This window comes from Thunnus maccoyii, chromosome 23, assembly GCF_910596095.1.
Source record: "Thunnus maccoyii chromosome 23, fThuMac1.1, whole genome shotgun sequence".
Taxonomy (NCBI): domain Eukaryota; kingdom Metazoa; phylum Chordata; class Actinopteri; order Scombriformes; family Scombridae; genus Thunnus; species Thunnus maccoyii.
Window position 1 is genome coordinate 11257969 of NC_056555.1, and position 25088 is coordinate 11283056.

The 25088-nt window shown below is 41.9% G+C and overlaps 1 protein-coding gene across 2 annotated transcripts in view; it reads left to right on the forward strand.

Moving 5' to 3' along the window:
• Positions 1 to 25088, forward strand: part of mdfic (MyoD family inhibitor domain containing) — a 221007-nt gene that overhangs the window by 134642 nt on the left and 61277 nt on the right. The window contains exon 8 of one of the 2 annotated variants that reach the window (XM_042402697.1): positions 4637 to 4693. The exons of the other annotated variant lie outside the window; for it this stretch is intronic. Within the exon in view, the coding sequence (XP_042258631.1) occupies positions 4637 to 4686 (50 nt within the window). The 3' untranslated portion in view covers positions 4687 to 4693. Of the gene's footprint in view, positions 1 to 4636; positions 4694 to 25088 lie in introns of those variants that run through there. 2 annotated transcript variants of the gene reach the window in all.

The window sequence follows — 25088 nt, forward strand, 5'->3', positions numbered from 1 at the left end:
AGCATCTATTCTCAGACTAATGGTCCTCACAGGTTTTAGAAATATGGTCTCGAAAATGAATTTCACGATGTTTCTATTATTCATTAATTTCCAGACAGAAGTAGCGAAAGAGGAGAAAGGAAGAGGCAGAAAGGCGTCTGTGATTATTGATTACAATGCTGAAAATATAATGAACTAGGTATGAGGATTGAGTTTTCCTCATACATTTGGTGCCCCCCCCCCCTCACCCCACCCCGGCCCCCCACGACTGTCACAACTATGTGTCTGTCTCACCCGGTGTCTCTGTCTACCGAAAAGGGCACATTTGTTGTATCCGTGCTGTTGTGTCAAGAAGATGTGTGAAAGAATAGATCCCTTTCCCCCCCCCCCACGTTTGAAACAATCACATGCCGAGGAATTCATTTGTCTTGGTTTGGCTTTGTCTCCGAGGTGACACACAAGCGGGGGGCTCCTTTTGTTGCTCAAAATTGATGCCGCTAACAGTGTAATAAAAATGTCCAAAACTTGCAACGCTGTTTGAGGAAGAGCTTCTTTTGTTCCTGGAGAAGCTCTTGTACGGAAGAGATAACTGCAGGCTGTGTTGGTGGCAAGATTAATATGTTGCCCAGTTAGACCAGGGTGTTTTCTTACTCTGGCTATATCTCCGGTGTCAACATCATAGCTCTTCTTTTGTATTTCCTCACTTTGAATTCAGCCCTTGATTGTGCTCATTCTGCCGAGCGGTAAACAGTGCAGTGTGCCAACAGATAACGCATTTATCTTGCTGTATAGCCTCCTTTGGTGCCAAATGATATTGCTGCCATCAGGTTTAAAATACTCCACTGCGACGGAATAGCCTCATTTAATCATTAAAGGTTGACTTATCAGGGGAGTGGGACGATAAGTATCACACATGGAGTTTGCACTTGCTGAATACAATTGATGACAAGAGTTTAAAATCAGGTGAAGCTCTTTTTTTTTTTTTTTTTTTTGAAGTGACGTATCCAAATAAAGGAAGCAGAGGGATGATTTTCCAATTCTTTCTTATACTGATTTCTTTATTTATTTACAGTTTTTTTTTTTGGGGGGGGGGGTCTCATGACAAACGGTAACCTGACACGGCTGAATTACTGAACTGTGTCTGAGGACTAATGAGAGAAATTTCCCCAGAGAATCTTTATCTATTGCTCCTCGGAGAGCACCTTGGGGACTCGCTCTCCTGTCTGTCACCTCTACACACACGCACACACACACACACGTACACACACTTTCATGCACATACAGGGTCCACCCCCCCCTCCAACCACACCACCCCACCTCTCGACACCGCTCTACCCTTCTACTTCTGCCCATCATCCCTTCTCCACCTCTCCGCCACTACCCTCACTCATTGACACCCCTGTTTCCTCTAACACTATCATGTAGCACAGCCATTTCACTTTTGCACCTTGCAATTAAAACCAGAGGAGAGGCGGAGGAAAAGAATACTCTTATACTTTCAACCCTTCCTCCTCCTCCTCCTCCTCCCTCTCCTCCTCCTCCCCCTCCCCCCCCAGCAGCCACCACTCTCCTATCTGCAACACAACCTTTAATGGTTCCTTTTTTATCTTTTTTTTTTTTTCCTCTCATATGTGCGATACACATATACGTGGTACGTGTTAGAAATCCAGAGTTTACGAGAATGGCAGGCATGGAATTAATTAACAAAGGAAATCTCACCACGGCGTTCAGTTGAGGTAGATAATTTCAGCTTTTTAGTTTCTGCTCCTACGATAGCAGGCAGAGGTAGCTGTGGCGAACACAATAATAAAGGTAAAAAAAAAAGTGAGATTTGTTGGGCCAACTTAACAAGCTCAGCATGAGGAGAGTTGAAGAGTGTGTTCTCTTCAGCATAGCCAACTTAACTCTTGTAGACAGCGTGTCTGTTCAGAGAAGTGGTTTTACTGTGGTGGGCAACACAGAAGTCTTGTCCACCATCACACACACAGACACACACAAACACAGAGATCACATGCAGTCATGCACACACACACACACACACACACAGTACACACACACAAACTTGCACGCCGTCGCACAGTATCTCACACACACAAACACACACCTGTGAAGTCAAAGAAGTCTTTGATCTTTGGTGTTGCTATACTGATCTCTGCAGGATCCTCCCCCAGCTCTCTTGTGTTTTTTTTAGTGCGTGTGTGTGTGCATGTGTGTGTGGCCTGGTGTAACTGGTTTATGAAATATATTTGGGTATTTAAGGTTAAAAATGTAATATTAAAATTGATGACCGTATTGTAACTGTTACAAACAAACATTCTTAAAGGACAAGTCTGATTATATTTTATATTTTTCTTATTGTCACCAAATGTGATGAAAAGACCAAAACAGACAATGAATTAATTCTACTAATAGGTATCGTCTATGTTATCAAAGCCTGAGACACTATAGCTTATTCCTCTGCGCCACAGATCTCCATTGTTGCCCAAAAACTATTAAAAACACATAAATGAGCCGCCATGTTACGTTGTGTAATACGTTCCTTCATTACAAACATGGGAACTGTAGTTTATTGTCCTGCTACTGTAAATACTCACTAGTGCACCAAATCCACAGCTGAAAATAGTCCCCCAAAAAATGGACAATTTACTCCTGTAACATTTGCTAAAAATTACAGTATCCAACTGTTATACTGTGCAAAGTATACGGTCATAACATTCATGGTTTTTAAAGATTTACAGTCTTCAGTAGGATCAAATGAGCCTCAAACAGGCTGCAGAACTTCAAAACTATCGCGAGGCACACTCATAATTTTTTTGTTTTTGGTCTTTTTTACAGGATTTCTTTTCTTTCTACAGATCACAATAACATCACAGACTAGTTCCGGAGTCACTCAGAAATATTTAAAAGGGGAATCATTTGAAGGAGTTGACCAGGAATGATCGTATTTTCAGATGTAAGAGATGATGAACAGCCAAATAAGTGTATTCACATGTGGAAAACATTACTGTTTGTGTGTGCTTTCTGAGGCAGAGTCATTCAAAAGTTGTTCAAAGTAATTAGGATATTTCACATAATGTGGATGATCCAGGAAATTGCGTACAAAATGAAACAGGTGGTAAGTAATCTCTTGTGAAAGAAGCCTCGCCAACTCTGAGCCGTTCTCTTGCCAGACAAGTTAAGAGCACCACTTGTGTTTTAATAAATGGGAATCGGATCTGTGGTGTTTGGATGGAGGAAACCGGTCAACAAACAAGAGCAAAACTGCCAAGTGTAATCTAGACACACACACACACACACATGTACACAAACATTCTCACACACCAAGGCCCCGTGGGAAAACATCATCACACATTGAGTCAGAGATCACGGCTATGTAAACAATAGCTGCTGATTAGTGTTACATTACTGTTCAATTTTTTATTTGTACCAAATTGGAAATCTGAGGGCGCCGTGTTTTTGCCCCCCTCCCCTTCCCTCCTTGATATTAAACATGGATTAGCAATGTCTAAGCTCTCGTTGGCCAGACATGAAGGAGTGCGAGAGGATGGGGGGGTGGGCAGACACTGCTCTTTCCCCTTAGAGGCCATTGATTTCCAGGCTACTTACGGCCTGTTTGTATGTACGGACACACTGAAGTGTAAGCTTGTTAAATGTGAAGTGCATCACTTGTCACCCGTAGGTCCCCGTCTCATCTTCCCGGGGCTTATCAGTGCACATATACACACAGAGGGAAGGAAATCTGGCCATTTTGCAAATCTGATTTAGATATTGCATGCGCTGCAGCGTCCTCTGACAAGGCTGGTTGTATCAAGGTCCCATCTATGATATGATGATGGCTGTTATGGTTTGAACACAAGGTCGGTAGGTGACACGGCACAGACTAAATAGGGTGATCATCCACCTTCTATCCTTCGTCATGCTCTCTGATAGAGATAGGTAGCGGCTGTTTTCACTTTAATTGAGCATAGTTATGTATGGATGGTGTGTAGTTATAGATTTGATCTAGTGTTATTCTTTGAACTGGCTAAGAACACCAGCTGAGATCTCTTCCATAGATTAAAATTGTGCTCTTATCATTTATAAATACTTTTTCCATCTCATCACTAATAGAATATAATTTGACCTGACCCCAAAACTATTCATAAGGGAATGCTATTTTGATTGTTTCTGTTTGTTCCTAAGAAACAAAAAGCTTGTATTTCTCATAAAACAAGCGTTCTATCTGGCCTTGGTGTTCAGTAGTGAAGGATAGCCCAGGTGATTACAGTCTGGAGTCTGCTCCACCTTATTATGCCAAAACATCACTGGCCCCTTCTCCAAATATATCATAAATAATTATTACAGAGTGCATGTTCAGTGCTCTGGGCCATGGATATAACTTGTTTAGTTTCAAACACACCCCAATCAATATAAGCCTGTCATCTAAAATTTATGAGAACACCAGCTTGTATTTTATTTATTTATCTATTTATTTATTTATTTCATTTGGCTGCTTGCGTCCAGCCTCTTGTTCTTAACTAATCTTGCTGAGTGTGTGTACTGTACGTCGTTTGTGTGTGTAATTTCAAGAGACGGTGCATACCTTTGTGTGCATGCTGGCGTGTGTGTGTGTTTGTATATATGTGTGTGTGTGTGTGTGTGTGTACGTGCATGGCAGCTCGGTCCAGCAGGCAGCGCCACTCGAGGGACCCTGGAATTATGGATTGAGGACAGGAGTCATGCGATGATTGACAGCCGCATTCCGTTGGAGGTGATTAGGTGCGCGAGGCCCAAAGAAAACAGACATGATGGAAATTTCAACATCCCTACTCTAATTTCTGCTGTGGGTAATTATGATACATGATGATCTGCAGACATCATTGGCCACACAGTCCACTGTGCTCAATCTCTCCCTGCTCTCGCTGTCTCTCTCGTTCTCTCTCAACCTCAGTATCCCACTCACACACACACACACATACACACACTTCCATACAAACTAGTGGCAGTGAGGCATCATAATGTAGCGATGAAAATATGGAAAGCATCGATATTTTGTATTTTATCGGTTTGTTCTTCGGTGAATAATTGCGTTTTTGATTGCTTGGTTTTTAAAGGAATAGTTCAACATTTTAGGAAATACATGTATTTACTTTGTTATGGTAAATATGAAGCTACAGCTTGCAGCGAGTTAGCTTAGCTTAGCATAAATACTGAAAACAGCTCGCCTGGGTCTGTGTAAGTGTGATAAAAAAAACATCTACCAGCACCTCTAAAGTTCACTAATTAACATGCCTTATATACATTATATCTCATTAGTTTAATTTGTACAAAACTGGGGCTGAGTGATGTGCCAGACCATTTCTTGGCCACAACCTCCTGTAAAACAGCAAATTGTCACTTTTCAACTTCAGAGCCAAGCTGGCTGTTTCGAGTCTTTATGCTAAGCTAAGATAACCAGGTGCTGGCTCCAGCTACATATTTACCATACAGATGTGAGAGTGGTATCGATCCTCTCATCTAACTCAAAGCAAACAAGTCTATTCCCAAAATGTCAAACTATTCCTTTAAAGAATGGTTACACAGAGTTTAAATTGTACATCTTGGAGTTAGTCCTTCATTCCAAAACTATCATGTTTCATTTAACCAAACAAAATTGTAGTCAAAAGTGTAGTGCAGTTTATTGATGGCGAAACTAATCAGGGAGGAATTTAACTGCTGCATTAAATCACACCACCAGCCATCCAAGAATCAGCAACCTGAACATACACATACTCAAACACACACACACACACACACACACTGGCAAGATCTGTGTAAGCCACCAGTCTACTACAGCTCCCAAGCCACAGTGGAGGTGTTAGGATCTGAAAGTTACAATATTCCTCCCAACTGTTTTTCTTAGCCTCACCAACCCCCCCCCCCCCCCCCCATCTGACAAAAGCTGCACGTCCTGCTCCCTCTCCCCCATGTCAGGTGCGTTTAGCATGGCTTTGAACGCCATGCCTCCATATTTTATTGAACACTTTGTTGGTTGATGCTGGATTCCTCCACAATACCTGGCGATGGGTTCATGCATTAGAGATGTGAGCTTTGGATGGGGGTCGGAGTAGCGTGGAAATAAAATATAAAAGATATTGAGGGCCGGAGTGTGTTTTTCTCTGTTTTGGTGGACTGTATAGAAGTCATTGTTATTTAGCATTTCAGTATTAGTTCATGCATGCTGCAAAAATCTATGAGTGCTCTCATAGATTCTCTCTCAAGGATGAGAGCGCTCATAAAGCTCTTATCCTCGGTGTATCTGACTGTTTCTCATTGACTTGTTTTCTTCTCTCAGCAGGTGTGTCTATAATATTGTTTTTTCAGGGGTATTCCTTGCATCTCAACTCACTTTTGGCAGTGTGAGGTATTTGACCACCAGAAATGGAGAAACAGTTGGTTTTACTCTCCGCTGCTCTCATCCAAACTGTTGCTTTATCTTGTTATGACGTTACAGTCCAGCATAAGAAAAGCTGTAAGAAACTGGACAGCATTGGTTACAGCTAACATTATGACTCATCTTTGTGACCTTTTGCTTTCAGCTGAAATACATTCTTGAGTATAGCGTGAATAGACTGGGGTATATTTGCATATCTAAGGTTAAGCTCATTTGCCCTTCATATACAGCAGGTGAGAAAATACTGATTAATCCCCCAAAGGGGTGAGTGTAAAACACATATCTGCAACCTCCCGATTGTAATGTGTAGCAATAGGAAAATTAGACACTGAAATGTGTCAGGCCTTAAATTAGCACTCCATATTTTAGTGCCATTTCCAACAGTGGCACGCTGCAAAGGCCTCCACAGACAAGAGGCATCTCACTTGTTGTCAGACAGCCTCCTATCACCTCTGCATCACTTTTCATACATTTGCATAAGATCTTGTTTCTGTGAGAGCCATTGAGTTAAGAATTGGGAGATTTTTTTTTCCCCCCAATATTTTCTTTTGTTTTCATGCATCTTTTTGTAGAATTACAACTAAATAGCGTTCAAAAGTAATCCCAAACTGGCAAGTTAATGCGGGTGTTTAGCTATTGGATTCTTGACAAAGATTTGTAAATACGCTACTAGAAAATCTGTTCTTGGCTTTTTAATGTTTCCCAGTCATGGTTGCTTATTTGTCTGAGGGCTGCTGTAATTGTTGGGGCATTCTTTGACTGCGATACCACAGCCAAACAGATGTTCCATTTACAACTAACAATTACACACAGAGGAATCTCAGGGAAAGGGAAACAGCACAAGTTTATTTAAACTAAATCTTCACATGACGTGCCCTCTCCAGCACCTAGCAGATTTATTTGAGACGAAACAGTTTGTGCTGATTCTCTCATTTACTTCTCAACCCCCTCAGTCCGGGGAGCAATAATCTGGCTTCCTGTAGACTAAACATAAAATTAAAAAGCAATCTGGCTGTGCCGTATGTTTTATAGAAATCTGAAAAAAGAACTCACATCAGCGACTTTTACAGATAAAAGTGCCACGGCTCGCCAAGTGAAAAGACGGATAAAAAAATGAATATCTCTTTTTTTTTTTTTTCTCTTCCTCTTTTCGCCTTTGCATATGTTAGAGCAGCTTGATTAACGGCCGGGCCGACCAAAAGCTAATTATTTTATTGAGTTGGGGGACGAGGCGGGATCCCACGCTGGGGATTTGGCTTTGGCTTTGGCTGCAAAATAAAAAAGGGCCCCACGTGTGATGTGTGATTTCTCCCGCCTCTTGGTGCCCGTCCTGCACAGTGACAGCAGGATGAGCCCCAGGTATGGGTGGTCTCATCTCTAGTCTATCAATAAGGAGCTTACTAGCCGTACTGGAAATGGGAGGGAATACAATACCGTTGCAATTTGATTTTAAGCCCCACAGGTCAATCTCCTGAACCCCTTTTTCAGGCAGTTCCTTTTATCATTCTTTTTTCCCCCATCCTTCAACTCGCTCTCTTTTGCTTTCTCTCTCTGAGTCTCTATCACTCACTCCCTCTTTCATTCTCTTTTGCTCTTTCTCGCTCACCGTCTGCACTCTTTTTTACTCTTTTTTGCTCTGTGCTAAACTGTTAAAGTGATTTTATTCTTTTCAGAGCTGCTGGTCTTTAGGGGTTTGTGGTTAAAAAAAATGCAGCAGTCACAAGTTCAAAATGTGAATGTCATAATGACATTTCTTTCCTGTTTCCAGGATAATCAGTGTTACTCTGATTTCTTTTTGTCTATATAATCAGCAGTTAGTAAGTATTTTACCTTTGAATTTTGATGACTCTAAGTTAAAAAAAAGGAGTAATCTATGTGTTTGTGCGGGGACTACACGCTAGTCAAGTTAAGATTTCATTAAAACAAACATAGATAAACACATTCCCTTTTGTATATATTGTTGATAGGAGTTCTTGGCAATGCTAATATCCCATCAACACTTCCCCTGCGTCATTTGACCCATTTGTAATGAATATTTCAACACTTGAACACAAAAACGTCACACATCCTACTCGTCTCAGAAGACTGTGTTGTCAAAGTGAATTTTTCCTTCATAACCTCATGTCTTACATATCTGAATGCATTTATAAAAAAACTATATTTGTGTATTTAATCACTCACTGATGATTAATCAGTAAGGTAAAGAGTTACTATTTGGGGCAAGTAACAAAGTGATATACACCATGCAAACGTGCTTATAATGTGTGTCTGTGTGTCTGCATGCATGCACATGCAGCCTGTACGTACTGTATGTGTGCACAATTGTTCATGTGCATGCCTTTGTGTGTTTCTATATGGGCCTGCGTGTCTTTGTCTTGTGTGTCTGTGTCGCTGTATCTGTAGTATCTGATTGACCTTGCATCCCCGTCAACAAGATGTGGCCTCTGGGCTGTGAGTTCCCTCAGAAAAAAAAAGAGACCATTACCTTTTATCGGCCACTCTTATTGAAGTCGAGGTGCGTGGTGGACAACAAATTGGCTTCTTCATGTCTCCCTCTCCAAATGCTAAGGTTAGGCTTTAATTGTGGCACCTGAGTTGGAAACCAGCAGAGTTATAGACAAAATAGCGATGCTCGTGTCAGTGGACGTGTTGTGAATAGTTCACATAATACCAGTGTATACACAGTGGACACGGAGCCAGCCACCTTTGCTCCTCTCCCCTGTTCTCGCTGAATAAGAATCTGACATAAATTCTGCACATATAAAATTAGTAAATGCCACTGTAGCCGTAGTTAAATATCACACAAACCCCTGGGGAGGAGGGCGGGGGAAGGTGCTGGCAAGTTACCTTGGCCTATTTTTTTGCATGTGTGTGTGTGGGGGGGGGTGGAAAACAGCCAAGGGGAGGGGGAGGGAGTTTGACGAAAGGAGAAAAAAAAAAGGAATGGTGGGAGGTTAGAGAAAAAGAAAAGGGTGAAGAGGAAGGAAAGAGGGAGGGAAAACAGCTGTACATCGTCAGAGAGGGTGGGGTGGGAGTCGTGGCGGGTTGCCTGCGACAGAACGTTGCTTTCAGATACAGAGCTGTCATGCTTCACACTCCCTCCTCTTCCCCCGCTGCTCTCTTTCCTTTCTTCATATTGAAACTATCAAATAAAACAGCGTCGTGCAGAAACCCTCTTTCTTCAGCCTCTCATATGGCATCATTAGGGGTTAAGTGCAGTCTAATCTCTCCCCTAATAAAGTTACTTTGAAGTGAGGAAAAAGGGTGGAGTGGGGCCAGGGGTTGTTCACACAGACTATTTAGTAAATTAGCTCAACCCAAGCGAAGGCTGGAACACTGCTCAATGTGAAATCTGAACCACCCTTGTGCAACTATGTTGATCCTTGACGCAACACATCAGAAATTCTTGCAAAATGTTGGTTCCCGGTGAATTTGTTTGGACAGATGTTTGCTCCAAGATCAGTTTGCAGTTCAAGAATTGAATTTGTTTGGTAATTTGACTGTTATTACATTTTTTGAGCAGGAAGGAAGCACAAGTAAAGCACTTCTACCAAGTGCTGGCTGTCGACTGGAGAGTTATTGGAGGTAGAGGAAGTCTTGCTTCCATTTTTATCCTCTCACATTAATCCCCCTTCATCTCTTTTTTCATTCGCTTGACTTATTCTCTTTCCATCCGTTTCTCCTGCTTTTCAGTCTTCCCACACTCGGCCCCTTACTGCGCCCTACCTGGCCCCTCCATCCTCATATTTCTGTACTAGCCTGTTGCTTCCACAGCCTGAACTTGGCAAGGTGCCAGCACTGGGCGGGAATGCCCCCCTCCTCATTAATTTACCAACAGATTGCCGTGGGCTGCTCACAGTTCACCGACGGGGTGTTTACAACAGTTAAGTGACGAGCCGACAGCCATTACAGCCGTAATGTAGCACAGCATTGCAGAGCAAAGACTCAACTTCCCCTATTTTGTTTGGCACACATGATGATACAGCAGCCAGTGCCGTGCGTGTTGTTGGCATTTCAGCTTAATTGGAAGTCCTGGGCCTCAGCCAACACCGGCAGCCAAGATACAACAGGTCTGAGACACAGGTCTGAGTCCTGTTAACAAACAAATACACACAAATTCACTCAACATGCACATTTTCTGTCACAAATAAGACATGCCTATACATTCAGTCAAGTGATAACATCCGAAACGGTATGAGGGAATTTAATTTAAATGTTAAAATGTCTGTCTTTGATACAGATTCATTATTATAGATTCATTATTGACTAAATGCTTTCTAATGGGAACAATATTTTTTATTAATTGCTCAGTTTGCCTTAGAATATGTTAATATGTGCCACAGATTTCTTAAATTCAACCTATCATTTAGTTATTCCTTCATTAATTGAAACATAAAGTACAATTTACTGTATCAACAGTTATTGTTACAGCGACTTACCTGATACAATGCAGCCCAATGTGGTAGTGATTTGCAGAGTAAATGTTATTGCACTTGCATGCATCAACACCACATGTTTTTGTGTCTTTTGCCTGGAAAGGGGGCAAGATTCTTTCTCCAAAGGGATAATGTTAAATTACTCCAAACCGTTTAGTGTCCAACACACAAAATGGCGTTTTTTTTGACCATATGGAACCCTTTATGTAATGTTTTCCTTGTTGATATACAGAATCTGTAACAAATGATAATGGTTTGCAGCTGCGGGATGGATGAGGCGTGGTGTCGGTCAATGGCCTGATGGCTTCAACATGAGTTGTGTGCCCCATCCTGATGCTGCTCCCCGCCCGACAATATATGTCTTGATGGGAAGTTTATGACTACTTTATTCTATCCAGTTTGGGCAAACTGGCAAACGGATTTAGGAGGGAGATTAAAAATTGCAATGAGAAGGTTTGTACAATACTGAGAAAGCTCCATGTGAGAGAGTTAAACTCATATCAGTAACTGTGCAGTCCAATCAATCCACTAGAATTGATCATATATGAAGTAAACAGTGTCTTTGCAAGGGAAAAGGTGATTCAATTATGCCACTTAATAAAGAATGCAATGTCACATTGAAGCTTGTTTCCTAGTGTCATCATATTGATTTGTTCTTGCATATTTGTGCACAGAGGGATTGATTTTGTTGATTTTCGAAAAGCCAACAGCCTTGATTATACCTGCCAGTGTGTGACGGAATCATATCACAACAATAACAGAGAATTTCTTAGATAACTGCCTATAATCATGGAAGACTGAACAGCTGGTAACCTGATTGATTCTCACTGATTTATGTGCATATAGATCCTGTTGATCCTCTAACAGATAGATACGGATGCACATCATGTGAAATATACTCCTCTATTTTCACCTTGAAGATGATGAGATGTCAGGATGTAAAGGAAAGATAATTAGAAGATGCAGGCAAACGCCTGTCTCAGTCATACCTGACCAAATCATTCCTGAAATGGACGTAACGCTGGGAACGAGAGGTGGTTTGATAGAGAGCAAAGACTGCAAACAGTAAAGAGAAGATGGGGGTAAAAAGGGTAATTGTGACAGCTCCTTTAATGCAGCGTACAGAAAACGTGTGTGATCTAGGAAAGGTGTACTGTCAGTGACCACCAAAAAATGTAGGCGAAGCGGTGACAAGTTGCATTACGGGGCAAATGGCCGAATTTTTGAGAGGGCCCAATTTGTCATCTCCAATAAAGGCCATTGGTGCTCAACAGTCTGGGCTCATTGCCCAATGGCTGGTTAGAGCCAAACTGATTGGATGTAATGTCTGACAGCTGTCGGGGGTCTACATGAATTGAGTCAACTTCTACGTGTCATGCCAAGTTTCTGTACATCAATATGTATAAGGCGCACAGAGAGGCCGAGAGGGCAAAGGAGAGTGAGAGTAAAGAGAGGCTGCTTTACAACAAATGCAGGACTGCCTGTTGTGGTAACAAGAGGCCCCATCTGGCGCTGCTTTAGGTCCCCCAGGCTCCATGTGTAGACATAGAAAAGCTTGACGAAGGGGGAGTGGTGGTGGTGGTAGTATGTGAGGTTGGAGGGTAGGATAGGGTGGTGGGGGGTGTTGTGTGGTTATAGAAGGGACACCCCAGGCTGTGGAGGCAGTTGGGTGAGAGAGTGTCTGGGTCAAGAGGGTCGACTCGATGGACTACCTCAGGGGCCGGCAGTGTGACAAATGGGCTAATGTGGTAGTGGGAGAGATGGGTGGGCATGACATTAGCCCTGTAGGATAGGTTTAGTGGATATATATACTTTATCTATGTGTAGCGAGTGTGTGTAGCCCGGTCTAAGTTTTGTGAAATGAGCATGATGTCTTAAAATTCCATTTCATTGCTCTGTGCACAAAAAGAAATGTACTTCTTCACTATGAAAATATTATATGGAGAAGTAAGAGAGTTAGTATCAGGGCAGTGGATGGTGATACATGTTTCCTCTGCAAGTTCAGCTGCTTTGCTAGAATCTCTTGGTGTCTTTTTCCATGTGTGGATCACACATGACTAGACCAAGTGAGATACTAAATACTGTAAGATTGCATTTATTTACTATTGTTATGTGAGACCCCAGTAATGCCTGAACACTGATATGATAAATGTGTTAATGGTTATGTTTAGCCAAGTCAAAGCAGTTTGTTAAGGTTAGGGAAAGATTGTTGTCTTGGTTAAATACTTTTTAAAAAAGACGCCCACCATCCAGCAGAACCACCTCATTATGACTTCTGTATGGTACAATAATGTAGCGCTGGACGGAATTCTTACAATTCTGTTGATAAATTCTGCATCTGCTTATATTAAATCTGTGGTTTTGCATGAAAACATTTGTTGTACAGCACAAAATAATAGTGCAAAATGAAACCACAAACATCTACTGCCAGTCAACAGTGTTATCATTCAGTGGAAGTATATTACCAGGTGTAACACTTTTGTGTTTGTGTTTTTTTAGTAAAAAAATAGATGAATGATGAGGAATGATTACAGCAAGCAAAACATGTGTCAAACACATGTTTTGCTTGCTGTAATCACACACACTCATTTGGCAACTTTTATTTTAGGACAGACTTGAAAAATTGTGAATCTATCCTTTAAAGTGCCAACCATAAACCAACTGTTAACTGGTCCACATAATGAAAATATTTTTGTGTTTTTGTCATTTAACACTATTTTCACCACCTCCTTTTGTAGTATAGAAACATAATCTCATTATATGTATACTGTACATCAGATTTCAGAGTTTCTTCCCCATTTAATGAAAATTGTATGAGACTATAGGTGTTTGCTCGTGTTGTCATTAACTGCTTGCCCTTAAACCTGTTTATGCATTTGTCTTGCATGTGCATTTATGTGCAGGTAGCCTGTTACGTGGATGCGCAGTTGCACGTAACGCTCCCCAAGCCCCTCCTCTTGCCCTGAGGTGTGAGGTGGATCAAACCCCTGGGCTTTTAGTGGATTTCAGAGCTTTGTCACTGATTATCCAGCCATTAGCAGTCTCTGTTTGTTTGATTTCCTCTATCGATTAGAGGCAATCCCCAATCAAACAAGCTTTATTGATGAAACAACACAACCTGCTGGTCCCTGGATAAACACAACATGGCTCCTTGTGTACGCTGTCTTTGTTTGGGGGGGGGGGGGGCGACGACACCGGTACGTTCCAGGAAAGTCTCCACATTTCATCATGACTGAACACGCCGCTGCAGTTTCCCATTAGAGACTTGTACAGGAAGCATCTTTGACAGCACAAGCAAAGATATGTGATTAGATGCCATATTGTTAGCGCTGCCATCTTTTATATACAATATTTATCCTATTGATTTCTTTTGATTAAAAATCTAAGCAGTCAGCGTTAGCTTGTCACTGTGAAAATCTTCATATTTCCCTCCTTTGTTGAAGGATGCGTGTCATGCGGATTAATATTTCAAAGTCTGGTAATTCATTTATGACAGGCAGGGGCTGTTACTGGGAGGAAAAAAAGACGTGTTTTCACAAGGCATATTGAGAAAGAACAACAACCGTGTCTGTTGATGTTTTCATTTATGTGTTTGTCAACGAGGTGCCGTGAATTGCCGACGAGGGAGTCAAGAGAGCGAGAGGAAAAGAGAACGTGCTAAATAATACAAGAAATTACACGGCAACTTTCTTCCTCTGTGTCGGCAGAACAGATTTGAATATCTATTATTTACACAAACATCTTGTTAGCTAAAGAGTAAGCAGTTTGTTTACTAAATATGTGTTTTGGGTTGGATGAAAACACTGCAGTTGCATAATTCATGGACCCCGGCATTGTTTGTTCACACAACTCAAGCATTGTAAAATGTTGTGGTGTCAGGCACATCCCTGCACATTAAAAATAGACTAGTGCAACACAGCAAAAGCTCCTGCTTTCCAGTCACTTATTCAGACTCGCTTTTACACATTAATATTGCAGATTGTACACTGGCACGCCAAGGCTTTGTGTGTGTGTTTGCGTATGTGTGCGTGCTTGCATGTGCCTGTTTTTACCCCCTGTTTGCTAATGCGCCTTGTCTGAGAAAACAGAAGCAGAGGATTTTTCTGCTTCCCCCCCCCCACACCCACACCAACCCCTAAAATTAATCCTCATTTTAAACGTCTGCTCTGGTAGCAGATCAGGCCAGGTGAGAGATTGTCTTCTCTTCCCGCCTTCAGGGCATCTCAAGCTCCATTTAATCCAAATGCCAATTTGTAGCACACAAATCGGGAGAGGTTGGAGCCAGCTGCCTGGTTGGCTGGCTTGTTTGGGCATTTTGTGCACATACAGTACAAAGGTGTGTACGTATTTGCATGTGTGTGTGCGTGCGTGCACATGTGCGAGCTTCTGTATGAGGGTTTACACTGGGCCTTCTCAGCTTGGTGCATCTATAATTGGAGAGCAGGGAGCGTCCGGAGGTGTGGGGTTGTCAGTCACTGTTTAGGTTGCCCCGGGGCCCCTGGCACTCCTGTGGGTATCAAAGTGGCGCTAATTAAATGTGGGCCCCGCCGTACGGCCCTCCACATCACAGGGCCAACGGAGAGCCCCCGCTCGGCTGTCCTCTCCGTGCCTTTGAGAATCTGCTGCTTGCACTAATTACCCATTGTCCAATTGACTTGCCCATTCTCACACAAATTCAACACACACACACACAGACGCACACATTTCATCCCCTATCCCTCTACCAACCCCCCATCCCTATCCCCATCACCAACCCCCCACCCCTTCCCTATATTTATTATTTTATATTTTCCCTGCCCACTCTGTCTTTGGCTAGCCAGCCTAATTAATCTTATGGAAATCTCCTCCAGCCAAGGTTGGCCTCCGATGTTTGTAATTTGATTTGGGGATGATAAAAGTGAAAGCCAGGTTCTGGGATGGTGAGGGAACAGTGTCATTTCTCTGTCCTCTCGCCCGTCCCCCTCCACATCCCAACACTCAGGAGACGCGTGGGGGCTATCAATCTTTCCCACGTGCCCAGCAAACTGATATCCCAGAAAATTAACTTCAATTAATAACAGAAATCCCCTGATGCAGCTGTGGAGGCAAGCCGGGGCTTTGAAGGAGAACCTTCAAAGATGTCTCTCTGCAAGTCTTTTATAGGCCAGCTGGGGAGGGGTTTTCTTTTCATTATCATAAGCCACCATTTGAACACTCACTTTTTCCTTTTTATTTCTTTTCTTTTCTTTTTTTTTATTGCTGTGGACATTTAAATAAAACCGCTGTCAACACAAAAAATCGATTAGATTCCCTCTGGCTAGAAAAGCAAAAACAAAATGGCTGTTCATTATGAAACCGCATAACCTGGCCTCTGCCTTTGTGTGCCTCTCCAACGAGACCTTGTTTGTATGAACTGAATATCCGCTAAGGTCAGCCATCACATTAGCTTATTGCTGTTTACAGTAAGGGTGAGGGTGGAAACCTTTGGGTGAGGCTGAAAGTTCGACTTTAATGTGGTATTGAGGAGGCGGGTTGTGAGTCAGAATTTACTGTGTTCTGGAGGTTCATGCTGGGAAGCAATGATATAAGACCTGAAAACTCACCTGCTTTCACTGCTTTACTATCTGACATCCAGGTTGCTGTTGGTTATGGTTTGAAATCATTTTAAAAAATATTCATGAGGTTCATATGAAGGAATTTTGATTTTCTTATGTTAATATATAATCAAGGTGTTTTAATGTAGACAGTATCAGATTTGGATATGACCCCGTGCTTAACAGATGTTAGCTTATTGCAGAGATATTATATTGGCATGTATTATATGTTGCCTGAAAACAAGATGATTAAAGTAACAAGAGTAGTAAAGACATGTTTGAGGTCAAGACAAGTTTATTTTTGAACTATACAATGTCACGATCAGTACATATCTTTGCCAGGGTCTTCAAAAACAAATTTAAGAAATCTTGTTGTTTTTATATAAAAAATGTGTTTGTGTCAAAAAGTCTTCATCAGATTTCAAACTCTCTAATACTTATTGCTGTCACTTTCAAAAAGCTAATGTCAGACTATAGTTATGACTGAGTAAATTAAGTAAATTAATTAAGTGATTAAATTTATTTTTTTACAAGTTATTTCATACTAATTCTGGTAAAAACATCACAGTAATAATTTAATATTTATTTGCACATTTCATGATGCAATTCTTAAACTCTCAATCTTACAAGCTTTCTCTATTTGAACTGATCTCTTATAAAAACCACAGAGGTTTAGCTCGTAGCTCATTTGTATTAAAGGAGCTAATAGTGTTGTAGATTGTCAAGGTAAGAGCCCTAGACACCCTTGGTAAACCTACACAGATGTTTTCACTCATTTGCCTAATTAAACCTCTGCTGCGTTCCAAATTGCATACTTTTACGTTTTACTTTTAGTATGTACTGCAGCTGCCCTTACAAAGTGCGTACTGTTGAAGAAAGAGACATCTGTAAATCAGTGGATACATTTTTCGAAATTATTCATTTCACTCACAATCATCGATCAGAATTTGATCCATTCGGTCCAATCACATTTTGAAAGTCTAGAAGAGCCGCACAATTGAATCGTTTTATCCCCATTCAAGTTAGCCAGAGAGCTTAACTGTAAGTTAGCCGTCTCAACCAGCGGAAGTTTCTAGTGAGCATAGTCTATGGGCGCATGGTGCCCATAGAGCGTGTGCAGTATGTTTTCATCCAGGTAATTTGTACAGCAGGAAGTGGCTTTTTTGGCTTCAAGCGTCCACTGAGCAACTCTCATAGGAATGAACAAGGCCCTGCGTCCGGCACTGTATCCAGTTCTCTTTATGCATCTATGGCTTGAATACTGCAAAATGCAGATGTAATAGGACATCCTGGTACTTTTGGCGTACTGCATTTGACATACTATGTATTGGGACATACCAAATCTTTGTCTGGCATACTAAATAGTATGGTAGTATGGGTAACAGAACACACTCCTCATCTGAAGATTGTGTGGGTGGATTCGGTATTTATATAGTATTGGTTCACGAAGTTTGTTGACCTCACATTATTCCAGCACAGCTCCACCCAACTTCATCCTGAGCAGAGGTCTAATTAGCTTGTATAAGTGAAAACACCTGTGTGAGTGTGGAGAGCATTTGTAGCCACAGTAAGTGTGACCGTTTTATTACTTAAAAAGCATGGCAGACTTCAGCTTACAGTGAAAAAATATTATTGTTATTTTTGGAAAACAAAATCATTTAAATAACCTTCTTATTGTATTCAATAAAGTGCGGTTTTGTTGCATTAAAAAAAAACTGCCTGGAACTGTAAATGGCCTTTGCCCCAGAAGCAAATTTCTCATGCTTGTTGTGTCCTCACACGCCCCCTTAACTATTCCCACAGAAGCAGCTTTACTTTAAGTGGCACAAATACAACAAATACACCATGCTTATCGAGTCACAGTCCCCTGCCGCCCCTACAATAAAATACAATTCTGTTTTCTTCACGCTGTCTTCTGGAGTGCTAGTATGCCATGGCGGTCACGTCTGGGGAGAGAGCTCTCTGCTTATTTATTTGTGGCTGTTTCCTCGCCTGTCAGGATAAAGAGGGCAACACGGAGCCAGTCTGAGAACATAATTTCACTCTGAGTGCCTTAGCCTGAAGCGCTCGGCGCGAGCACTCACATACGCATCTGACACACGCGTACATACTGTATACACAAACATGCACGCACACACACTCCCAAGCAGTCAGAGTGCCTGTTGACCTGCTGAATAATGCTTTTCGACTAGTGAAGCAGTGCAATGTGTGAGTTTCTGTGTGTGTGTGTATGTCTCAGAGTGGCTGGTTAGCAGCTTAGCCCTCCCGCTGACTCCTGTTAAGGGCTAAAGGGATCCATGTCAACAAGCAATAAAGAAGATGCCTCATCCAGAGAGACACGCAGGAGGCAGAAGATGCACACACGCACACACACACACACACAACATAATGCACATCCAGAGTTGTAGCACGCAAACACCCACATAAACACGTGTACACACAACAGACATGGCATGTCTCAAATAAAATATAGATAGAGGTGAGAGTGTTTGAAGGGTCTATTAGCGCTGGCTGTCGGGGAGTGATACGGGTGGGATCAGTGTCACAACTCCACTCCGCCTGGCTCGGCCGCGTTGCACGCTGTGGGGAGCTTGGAGAGCTGCCAGCTGCCTGTTTACAAGTCAGACGTGTGTTTGATACTGGGCTGCTACCACTTGATAGCAGCCAAATCCCCTTCCAATGAAAAATAAACTGGAGGGCTTCCTCTGAAGTGGAATAGGCCAGCACAGAGCAGCTCAGCTCAGCCAGGATGCTGTCTGAGAGCTGCTGAGTCAGTTTGTTTGGCTGCCCGGGTGACTGGATCGTTTGCTGATTTAATGGTTTGCTGACTGTTGGATTGACTGGCTGGCTGGCTGAGTGGTTGGTTAGTTGACCAGGCCAATCAGGCGGATAAGTCTTGCATTTATCATTCCAAATGATTAATTTTGAGTCTTAATTTTTTAGTAGGTGATGTAATTTCATTTAACTTGTTTCCAATTAAACATAACACAACTTTTCTAGATTGGAGAGAGTGTGTCTTCTTAGTGGTAACGTTATGGTCCTAATTTACCTTGTTTTAGTGTATTGACTCTTGTTTTGTGGAATTTCCCTGCATTGGAAACCAATGTAATCGTAGAATCTTACTCAGTTTGCAGATCTTGCACATCCTCTGAGAAAAACAGTAAAAATGAATAGACTATACTAAAGTAGACATTTTTTTCTACAGTTCACTTAAATATTGTCTAGCAGGTTTATCTATGTAGGTGGCTGGTTCACTGTAATAATGTAATGTGCTGAATTTTAACAGGGACTAAACTAATAGCATCTTAACTGTCATGGTGTGAAATATATTTTAAAGAACTAGATAAAACTAACTCAACTGTTCCCTTCTTCCTTTCTTTTCATACACACAGCCTCTGTCCTAATTTCACTCTATTTTTTTAACCCTTTGACCCCATTTCCTACCAAATCATCTCTTATGTTTTATTTCAAAATTACCCACCCAAACTGGTATTTCAACCCTTTAACACCCTTTCCTGTGGAGACACCTTATTTTTAAGGTTTTAACTACAGACTCTTCTGCGTATTATACCTGGATTCTTTTTATGAATGTTTTTGAAAATAACCACACTGACCCAAAAGATGGGTGTAATTTATCATATAACATATATTACATGTTCATATTCATGTTTTCATCGTGCTAGCAGTTTGTGACAGTTCTTCATAGTGCTAGCATCCCACAGGCAGAACAGTGGGTGGGTAATCAAGGATTATTCTGAATCAGAAAAGCTTCTTTAAAAGAAGATGCTCTCATAATAAAATAAATTCCATTGCCCCCAGAGTTGTTAGGTTAAGAAAAAACTTTCAGCTGGACTATTTGTTTTAAAAATATATATATATAATTTTAGGCCTTGGTATGTTTTGCAGTGCATGTTTTTACACCGCTCCTCACTTCTCTCTGCCTGAGGCAGTGCCTCTCCTCTAGGGAAGGTTTAACTGCAGTGGTAGGCCCTCTGCTTATTGATTACTACTAATATCTCAATGATCTCCACCTCACGTTATTGGTGGGAAGCCGTTGGATCCACATGTTGACTGATTGGTTGGATAGCGCGTGATCAGGTGGGGAGCGCAATCACAGCGTGATTATGTGTGTGTACGTGTACTTGAGGCAGTGTGAATGTGTGTGCGCACTGTACATCACATCACATGTGCCTCTGTATCTCTCTCTTTTTGATCTATAACCACTCGTTAATTAGCAGCGATGTTAATTAAAAACACGCTTCCTTTACATTCAATCTGGTAATGGAGGTTTTATTCACTTACATCTCATGTACGTCTCTCCTTTCCGCCCACCCTCTCATTTCTTCAGAATCAAACTTTTGTTTCCTTTCTTAATTCTCTCTCTCTCTCTTTCTCTCTCTCTCTCTCTCTCTCTCTCACCTTGTCCCTTTATATTAAATGTTTGAATGAATTAGGGGTTTTTGATATGAAAACTGACAAAGCATCAGATATTGGATTCATAATCACTGTAATTTCAACTCGTTCTTGCAGACACAAAAATGTAGCACGGGGAGCTAATGAAAGACAATTATATGTACGTATAGGTGGCTACAAAGGCCTCTGCTCTCTGTGAAGGAATAGTTCAACACTTTTTTTGCTATTCCTCGTGCCTATGTATATTGTCGCATTAATCATTTTCTCCAAGCTGAATGTCACAGAGTGTGCCTGCTAGCCCTGAATAAACACTGTCATCCCTCTGCAGGAATAACCTTCACATATTGCTATTGCCATGTGTATGTGTGTTTGTGTGTGTTTGCCTGCGTATGTACAGTACAATGTGTGTCTGTGTGTGTTTGTGTGCGTCCTCCATCCTCACTAAAGGTTAGGAGGGCATGTAAATAAAAGAACAGTACATGGCAGGCTGTGAGAATTCGCTTATGTATCTGTACATTCTCACCGGCCTTTTATAGCACTGTGTTGTGTTTGATTAGTCTGAGGTAAGGCAGACTATCTCTCCTCACACACACACGCACATGCACACTTCCTTTCTCTCCTTTTTTTTTTTTAACTATCTCTCCCTGTGTCCCTTTCTCTCTTTCCTCCTCTCCCTCCAACTGCATCCCTCGTTTGTTTTCATTAGTGTGATTGCCTCAATGTCTCCCTGACCTTCAGACATCTTCAACGCTCGCTCTCACACACACACGCATATACACACACACACACTTTCCACTGGATGATCACTTTTGATTTTAGGGCTCATATTTTCTTCCCATCTCTCATTCTTTCTCCATCTATTTCTCTCTGGGAGGCAGCATGCCTGCTAATAGCAAGGCTGTAGATGTCTGTTTCATATACATTCTTGTGGAAATAAAAGTCAGAAAACTAAGGTCCTAATTATGCTTTCACTCCTTTTTTTCCACCCTTTTTTTTTTTTTTTTTGAAGATTTGTAATGGACAGTTGGTTCCAGAGTCTTGTCCTGAGGAGAGAAGAGAAATGCAGGAAAGTAAGGGGCTGGAAAAGAGAGGAGAAAAGGGGAGAGATGAGAAGGACAAGGCAGAGGAAGGGAGATGTATTGCTGAGTAGCCATGACCTTCAGCAGTGATTAGGGACAATTAAGGCTTTAACGGCGGTTTGAACCGTAAAACCACTGGGACAGAAAGACGTACAGAGAAAGAAAGACATGATAAAGGTGTGGTCATTGACATACGTTCCATATACGCCTGTAAATACTTTATTTATTGCTTCTTTTCAAATCAGTATTTATCAGCGGCAGCGCGGAGACGAAGGGGTTGTTGTATGGGGGGATGGAGAAATGATTAATATTAATTTGAGGGCTGATTGAAGGCAGCACTCGAGTGAAGTGGCTCATGATGATGTCTCCTGAGCAACTCCCACGCACTGCTCCCGCCATGAGTGGAAAGAGGAGGAGAGGAGACTATAGAGGAGAGAGGAAGACAAGAGAGGAGAGGATGCGAGAATTGACAGCGTGAGGAAGACGCGGAACGTGCCGCCTTCCACCATCTGCCCGCCCACTCTTACTTCACCACGTCTCAGAGAAAGATGCACAGGCAGTACTGTGTTTCATCACAGTTGAAAAACTCCTCCTCGACATAAAAAGGGCTCTCAGGTGTCTTAACTCACACTGTCTTATTATTAATCTTCTGATTAGAATACAAGCTAAAGTATCAAATTGAAGCTTCAGTAATGTTGCTAACCGTTGGTTGAGCTGATGGCTAGTGAGCTAGCAAGGGAAGCAAAAACCCAAGTTTAAAAATTTCAAGCTATAATTTTGTTTGGAGCAGAATTTAGATCTAAAAGAGAAAAGAAGAAATCCCCTACATTATTTTTAAAAACAAAACAGCTTGTAAAAGCTAACAACAGTCAGTTTGAGTTGATTTTGATGGGCACTGATGATCTTAACTGGTGTTCAGGCTGAAAACAGGACACAAGGGAGGTGCTGGTGTGGCAGTATGGTTACAGGTATTGGTAAAACGATCAAATACATTCCAAGAAATCCAGTTAGAGTAATATATTCATGAGTTTGAAGGCTTGTCAGATGCTAAAACAATGCATTTTACAACTTTGGAAACATTTAGTGACAATCATTTCATCCTTCATCTCAGCAATTGTGAGGCGAACAGTAGAGTAACACAGTTTAACTTGTGATTGCCACAGTGTGTTGCCAGACAATACCCTCGGGGGTTCAGACGCAGAGGGCTCCAGCGAAAAAAAAATGCGGGGTCATCTGTCAAACAAGCTGAACCTGATTCAACTTTTGAGAACTGCGATTCGCAGGCAATCACACATTCCCAGGAGAGCTTTACAATGTGAACACCATATTTCTACTGTATATCTGGCGATTGTTGTGAAGGAAGATCAAATGATTGCTGTTGTGATAAGTTTTCAGAGTTTTGAAATCCCGTCTCATAGCATTATAAACCGTTGTGCAATATTTTAGCACCATATGAGCCTTCAAACTCCAAGTCAAAGTCTTTTCTATAGACTTTATACAAGTAATTTTTTTTGTTATGACCCCATAGTAGAGAACATTATCTTATTCCAAGTGTCAAAGTGTGCTCTCTCTCACTGTAGTGATTTACAAAGGCTGACCAGAGGTGCTGTGTTAAGTTATGCTAATGTTGCAGGGATCATCAGAGTGTACTGGGAGATAACATGTTTTAAAGTCCACATGGCTGGGAGGTTGAATGGCATGGAGGCTCGGGGTTTGGATTGGTACCGGCAGTCTTTTGGGGTGTGTGAAGAGTTGCGGCTTGACAACGCAGGAGGGGAGGCCGGAGGGGCTGGAACGGGTGGGAGCAGTGGGCAAGGAAGGACACCCGTAGGTGCTATGTGAAATTAAGAATGATTAAGGAGCAAGAAAAGACCAGGAGCGGTGCTTTGGAGCAAGGCTTGGTTAATGAACATAGCTAGGGGGAAACGAACATGGTGGTGACTCAGAAGCACATTCACATGCGTAAAAAGGCATACGGAGAAACAGATGCAGGAAAATTAGCGGAGAGATGGACAAAAACTCAGGCCCATGTAGACATTTACAGAATAAGACAAAATATGTTTCACTTGAGATGTTCAGTTGATCTCAGAGATGCTGTTTTTTTGCATAAAATTGTATCCAGGCCGTTTGCATTGAGATAACTTAAAGCAGTTGAAGTGCCTGCTGAGAGGCAAGTGAGAGGCGAGGAGGTGTTGCGGCGTCCATCAGGGGGCTGACATTTATTTTGGCTCAGACAGCTGATGTAATTAACTTTTAGACCTTCCTGTTCGTGGCTGCTTCTCCGGGCAATTGCGCCAAAGAAAACAAGCCAAAACTACCCACCTCCCTTTCACCCTTTCAAACACATCCACATTAATTTGCACACACAAAACTCTTCTCTCATTCCCTCTCTTATGTTACGCCTCTTTCCCTCCGCTTTTTCCTCAATCTTTACCTTCCAACCTTGCTTTCTTGCTCTCTCTTTCTTCCCATCTCTCACCGCTGGAAGTGCGGCGAGGGCGTCTTCAAGCTTCAAGTCCTTGTAACCAACCGTAGTGGCTTTTCGGTTTCCCTCCATCAACGCAAAAGCGTTTCCTTACTTTGTAACAATTTTGTACTCCGGGGAGAAGCGCTCAGTAGGCCTACAAGTTAACTTCAACCACTGTGACACCCCAGAGTTGCTTAACGCAGCACTTTTTTTTTTTTATCAGCCTGGCAGTTTTTCATTGGAATGACTGACAACATACAGCCATCAGCTGCATGTTTGTACCTTGTATGTGTCAGGACGACTACAAGAGTTTTCCATAAGTTCGAGTTTTCACAGGTTCTTACACTAACTTTCAATTGGTTTTTGTGTCTGATGAGAAGATGAATAAATGAATAAAAATGATGAACTCCGCATGAGGTGATCGCATATTTTAAAGACATGTCACCTAAACTCCTTGGCAGTTGCAGCATGTTTAACCCACCACACCTGTGAGTAGCACTTGGCATCTCCCATGAGAGTTTGGGTATGCAGACCGAGCCACTTTCTGAGGGTGGAAAGATGTGGGCAGTGCAGGTGTACTTTGTCAAAAATACCCCTGCCTGAGCCATATCATCTTTAATAATGAATAATGATGCCTGAGGCCTGTTTTGTTTATTTGCTGGCCTGGAAACAGGATCTGGCTTATTTTGCGAGAAGGCTGATACAAGGCAGATATGAGGTTATAATGGC